Below are 6,185 nucleotides of genomic sequence, written 5' to 3'. Positions count from 1 at the left end.
CTCTCCTGAGAGTCTAGATACATAGTATCTCTCTAGTAGCCTCTGTGTGTCACTGTGCATACACTGTGTGGAGGGAAGGCAGGTCTCTCCTAAAGTGGACCAGGCGTGAGAGACAGTGTCACCAGCTGGGATTCATTTATGTCTGACTCCCAGCAACCTTGTATCACAGAGCAGAGCTGCCCCATGGGGTCTCCGAGGCTGTGAATCTTTCCAGAAGCAGATGGCCTCAGCTTTCTCCCTTGGAGTGGCCAGTGGGTTTGAACCACTGACCTTTTGAGATGTTTACCCATGGTGCCAGTAGACATATTTCAAAGGAAAAACTAAACAGGGGAACTGAGGCAAAACGACTCTTCTTTTTTTCTATGTTGTATCTTCCCTTGGTCAAGGCTGAATATATCCTCCAGAAGAGACTGAATTCTTAATCCCTAAATGACTATATTTGGACCACAATTCAGAAAAGAGAGGTTTTGTGGTTTTTTTTTACTAATATTATTATGGCTCTGAAGTTTTTTCATCCAGGACCCCACCCTAAGCCCCTTTTACCTAGCCAACTCCCTCTCCTCCTAAGTGCCCGGAGCCCTCTGTCCACCTGGCCTCCAGGTTGGACATGTCCACCCACAGCTGGAGCCAGAACCCTGGCCTACCCCGGGTGCCCCAACCCCCCACTTACATGCACAGCCCTTTCCAAGCACCCCGCCCTCACCTCACACCTGATCGACCGCTGAGTGCGTCTCCCTGTGGTGGACACACGCGCTCCCTGCGGGTTACGTACAGGTACCAGAGAGCTGTGTTTGCAGAAGGGTCTTTGCTGGGATCTGACTCTGTTAGGAGCTGAAGTCTGTCCTCTTACCCTCACCCTAAAAAAATGCCATAAATTGTATGGCCCCCCCAAAGAGTGCCTGGAACCCCTCTGAGACATACAGTTGTCTTTTCTGTTGGAATGAAATGGTAACAGGTGTGCATGCATGCATCCATCAATCCCCTGACCCATTTGACCCTGGTTCAAATGCAGAAAAACGAGTGCCTCTTAATTGTTGGTTTTTTAAAAAAAGACACAAATATCTAGTTTTTGGAAATTAGTGCAACCAGGCCTTAGAGCCAAGAAAGCGGAGACGTGGTCTCATATACTTTGGACAAGTGGCCAGGAGGGGTCAGTCCTTGGAGAAGGACATCATGCGAGGTGGTCAGAGACAGAGAGGAAGACCGTCCACCAGATGAATGGACACAGGGATTCAGCATATCAGACACGACAAGGGTGACCCAGGATAGAGATGAAGGGTTCAGATCTGTGGTTCTTAAGGTCACGACGAGGGCTTGCAGTCAATGACATTTTGGTGAGAAAAAGAAACATCTGGTTTGTTAAAGCCACCTCCTCCTTGTGGTCTTCATGTCAGCACAAGGCTGGGAAATTAGGAACTTGGAGAAGTTACACGTCTTTTTCTCGGCACGACATATGGTGAGAACAGCTCACAGATGTGGGGTTAGAGAATGCTACCCCCTTTTTCCAAGCGATCAAGGCATTTTACGAGAAAAGAGAGAATATTGCAGAGCAAAGAAAAACAATATAAAATGCATACTTACAGGTTCCTGGGACCTGCCCTAGAAGAAGAAGAGAGAACAGATGAGCTTGTGGGGTTGTGAGCAGGACATCCAGGGCACACGTCTGGGAGTCTTTGGTTGGGAAGGGCTGTTTTGGGAATATTGATGAGGCATTGGGAAGATCAAGGAGGTTATTGATTTTTGTGCTGGTGAATTATACGGGACCTAAGCTGTGATATTTCCAATTCTTCACTGTGCATCTGGAAGTTGGACTGTGAAGAAGGACAGAAGAATGAGGCCTTTGAACTGTGGGGTTGACGGTCAGGATGGGAACACTTGGTCTCACATGCTTGGGGTGTGTGGTCAGGGGGTGGTCAGTCCTCGGAGAAGGACATCCTGCTGGGGACGATGGAGGGTCAGAGACAGAGAGAGAGGAAGACCCTCGATGTGATTGTTCACACGCTACACCTTGTGAGGATTATAAGGTCACCTGAGTGAGGTTACCTGTGGAGTCAGGTCTGTGGGAACCGTGAGGGCCTCAGAAAGATGTCACTTCTGTGAGCTCAAGTTGGACGTCACCTGTGCAAGCTCACCTCTGATTGCTGTGAGGATACCTTCCCGATACCACCTGCATGTGGTCACTAGAATGAGTGCCGGGAGGTCACCTGTGTGAGGGCCGCAGGGCCACTTCTTCCTCATCTCACCTGAGCTCACCTGTACGAGGTCACCTGAGAAGTGTTACCTGTATGGGTTCACCTGTACAAGGTCACCTGTGAGAAGTCACTGAGATGAGTGTTGTGAGGGTCACCTGTGTGAAGGCTGCAAGGACACCTCCTTCTCATCTCACGCGAGCTCACCTGCGAGGGGTCGCCTGAGTGCTGTCACCTATGTGAGGTCACCTGTACGAGGCCCCCTCTGTGCATTCATCTGCATGAGTGCTGGGAGGTCACCTGTGTGAGGGCTCCAAGGCCACCTTCTCCTCATCTCACCTGAGCTCACCTGTGTGAAGTCACCTGAGAAGTGTTACCTGTGTGGGTTCCCCTATACAAGGTCACCTGTGAGAAGTCTCTGAGATGACTGCTGGGAGGTCAGGGCCACAAGGACCCTTCCTCCTCATCTCACCTGAGCTCACCTGTAGGAAGTTACCTGATAAGTGTTACCTGTGTGAGTTCACCTGTACAAAGTCATCTGTAAGAAGTCACTGAGATGAGTGCTAGGAGGTAACTTGTGGAAGGGCCACAAGGACATCTCTTCCTCATCTCACCTGAGCTCACCTGTGCGAAGTCACCTGAGACGTTTCATTGTGTGGGTTCATCTGTACAAGGTCACCTGTGAGAAGTCACTGAGCTGAGTGCTGGGAGGTCACCTGTGTAAGGGCTGCAAGGACATCTCTTCCTCATCTTACCTGAGCTCACCTGTGCAAGCTCACCTGAGTGCTGTTAGCTATGGGAGGTCACCTATACCAGGCCACCTGGTGGAGTCACCTGCATGAGTGCTGGGAGGTCACTTGTGTGCTAACGATCTGAGGACACTGTCTTGGGGTCAGTTGTGTGAAGGCCAGAGAGGAGGCCACCTACAATGCAGTTTCTTGGACCCACACCCAGGCACACAGAAGTGGCCACACTGACCCTGAATTACCATGGACATGCAGAGGACATCGAGGAAGGAAAAAAAGCAGCAGTATCATGTCCTGCTGCCAGAATATGCTGCAGAGATACGGTCATCAAAACAGCATGACATCATAGAGACAGAGGACACAGACTGATGTCCTGGAATGCCCACCCACCACTACAGGCCGGTCAGCGGGTATCCAGAGAGGAGGCCAAGCCTGTTCAAAGCACAGTGAACAAGTGTGTCCAGCAGATACTGTGGGAACTGCTGGATTTTCATTTTAAAGGAATGATTCCTTCTCTCTCTCTTTCTCCCTCTGTGCAAGCAATCAGGGGCTGGATGAGATACGGGCCTAAAAAGCCACAGATCAAGAGTCATGCGTGTTATAAAATTACAAAAATAGAAAGATAACTGAGTGAGATATTTATAAATGTTCAAAAGGGGCACGGTAAGAGGCCCAGGGGAGTTGGGAATGGTGGAAAAATGGAAGTCATGTAACACAACAACAACCAGCCCTCACAAAGGGTATTTGTGTCCTCACCTGTCTGCGGATGTCCAGTTCATACTGCAATATATGAGCACCCGTGGATTCCAGTCTTCTCGGGGGATTCGCCCACCGGATGATGTAATTTGAGCCGTTGTAGTGAATGGTGATGTTCCTGGGAGGATTGTACTTCTCTGCGGAGAGAGAGGGATAGAGTGGGGGAGTCACACATCAGAAGAGAAGGAGGATAGTGGGTGTTAGTTACCTGGTGTCATCAAATCAACTATGACACACAGGGACCCAGGAAAGGACAGTTTTGAACTCTGCCTTATACACCTACCACCATCATTGCGTCTGAAATACATTGTTATATTATTACAGTCACTGTATCCATCTTCCTGCGAGGTTTTCTCTTCTCTCACCCTGTGCTATTCTAAGCTAGATGTTATTTCATCATTATAGGTCTTTGCTTTTTGGAACACTATTTTTTATTTTATTTTATTTTATTATTTTGTGTGTGTCTGTACTGTCAAATCAGATCCGATAGGTACAGGAGGAGATTGCCCCTCCTTTTCCAGCAGAGCATCTGGTGGATTTGAACCACATATCTCTGGGGGAACACTATTTTTTTAAAAAATCATTTTTTAAATGAATTTTAAGTAAAATTTTGGATGTCCATTCATTCATTGTTGCACTTTTCTCCCTGCCCACCCCCCACCCCCCAGTACACTCTTCATGTTGAAAAAGAAAAGAAAAATTCTTTCATTGTTATGCAATCCCTCCCCCCAGGTCCACTCCACTATGCAGCCTTCTCTCTGGACTCCTGTCATGACATCACATCGCTTTCCCCCCCTTTTTTACACACATCCCTTTTTAACAGTTTTCTCCCTTAACTGTTTCAATGCAGTCTACATTATTGATCCCATCTTTCACAGTCCCCCCCAACCCTGAGGTCAGTCCTGTTTTTCAACAGTGGCACCATGCAGTATTTGTCCTTTTGTGACTGAGATACTTTGCTCAGCATAATGTCCTCCAGGGTCACCCATTTTTTAATAATATGGCATGAGTTCCTTGTTTTTCAGTGCTGTATAGTATTCCATTGTGTGACTAGACCACAGCTTCTCTATCCATTTGTTTGTTGATGGGCACTTGGGTTGTTTCCAACTCCTTGCTATGGTGAACAAAGCTGTGATAAACATGGGCGTGCATATATCTGCTTGGATGTCAGTTATGGTCTTTTTGGGGGGTATATTCCCAGTAGTGGAATTGCTGGGTCAAATGGTATCTCTCTTTGCAACTTTTTGAGAAAGCACCACACCGCCTTCCACAGTGGTTGCACCTGGAACACTATTCTTAGTGCTGTTTGATGCTGTTAAGTTGATTACAACTCATTACAGCTCTGTAAAGGACAGATCTGATCCCTGCCCCATCTGCACCAATCTCCTAATTTCTGAGACACATTGTTACATTGTGACATCTGCTGTATCCATCCCTGTCCCTGATGGCATTGCAATGAAAGTTTCCAGGGAAAGCTCTTAGCTGACACTTGGCGTCACCACCTGAGGTCCATGCTGCTTCAGAACCATCTTACCTGGTGGGAAAGGAGAATGGATTCCTGGCACCTCCCCAACGACGCCCAGCAACAAATCACCAGGTATTTCTTCCTCTACACTTCTGGGAAGACTCGATTTCTAACCCAGCTGCATCCTCTAAGGAAGCTGAGTCCCATCCGGCCCCGTATGGACCAGAGTGGACCCCTTTGGGTGCTGGGGGAGGGGGAACTGTGTGGCTGAAAGGAGTGTGTCAGGCTGTCTGTCATTCTTGCAGGACTTTTGGATGGATTTGAACTCCCCACCCACCCAGCCAGCAGCTGAGAGCACTCCCTCCCTCCCTCTCTCACTTACCCAACTGATACTCGTACAACCCCAGGGTATCCAGGAAGGGAATGGCCGCCTCCGGGCTGGACCCATTCAGGAAGAAATGAAACTGCCGGCTGGTCAGCTGGGAGAGCTGGGGGAAGTGACAGCCCACCTGCCGGCCGGCCGAGTCCTCCACGTACTGGGGACACTCGGCCATGTCCTCCTCCTCCTCTGACCTGCAACACGGCAAGCTCTGTGAGAGGAAGACTCTGAGAGGAGGTGACCCCACCTTCCCTGACCCCCTCACCCAGGGGTCCACCGTCTGTACATCTTGGTCCAGACGTCCAGGCGGTACTGGACACTGGCCGGGGCTGTGGGGCCTGGCTTCCAACTGCAGTTCATGGAGTTGGCGTTGTAGAGGACACAGGAGAAGTTTCTAGGACCTGAGCCTTCTTGGCCTGAAAAGACAGAATCCCAATGCTTTACTCAATAAACACCACACTTTATGTCCTCCAAAGGTGAGGGTCATTTGCATCTCACAGCACCTCCACCGCTGCGGTCCACTCGATCAGGACCCCGGCTGACCCTCTATCCTGTTTCTAAAGCTACAGCTCTTTTTTAAAAATTTATTTTATTTCATTATTTTTTTGAGTGTACCATCAAATCAGATCTGACTGGTACAGGAGGAGATT

At 49.0% G+C, this 6,185-nt stretch overlaps 1 protein-coding gene across 1 annotated transcript in view; it reads right to left on the bottom strand.

Annotated features, from left to right (window-relative positions):
• The window catches only part of LOC102873233 (granulocyte-macrophage colony-stimulating factor receptor subunit alpha-like), a 22,815-nt gene that overhangs the window by 4,754 nt on the left and 11,876 nt on the right, over positions 1–6,185 (bottom strand). The window contains exons 3-5 of the mRNA XM_006902415.1: positions 5,801–5,951; positions 5,539–5,729; positions 3,692–3,828 (exon numbers count right to left, since the gene is read on the bottom strand). Of these exons, the coding sequence (XP_006902477.1) occupies positions 3,692–3,828; positions 5,539–5,729; positions 5,801–5,951 (479 nt within the window). The remainder of the gene's footprint in view (positions 1–3,691; positions 3,829–5,538; positions 5,730–5,800; positions 5,952–6,185) is intronic.

Source organism: Elephantulus edwardii, unplaced genomic scaffold, assembly GCF_000299155.1.
Source record: "Elephantulus edwardii isolate Elephantulus edwardi_28Jun2011 unplaced genomic scaffold, EleEdw1.0 scaffold00410, whole genome shotgun sequence".
Lineage (NCBI taxonomy): Eukaryota > Metazoa > Chordata > Mammalia > Macroscelidea > Macroscelididae > Elephantulus > Elephantulus edwardii.
The sequence above is the reverse complement of the archived record's forward strand: the minus strand, read 5'-3'. Positions and strand labels throughout refer to the sequence as shown.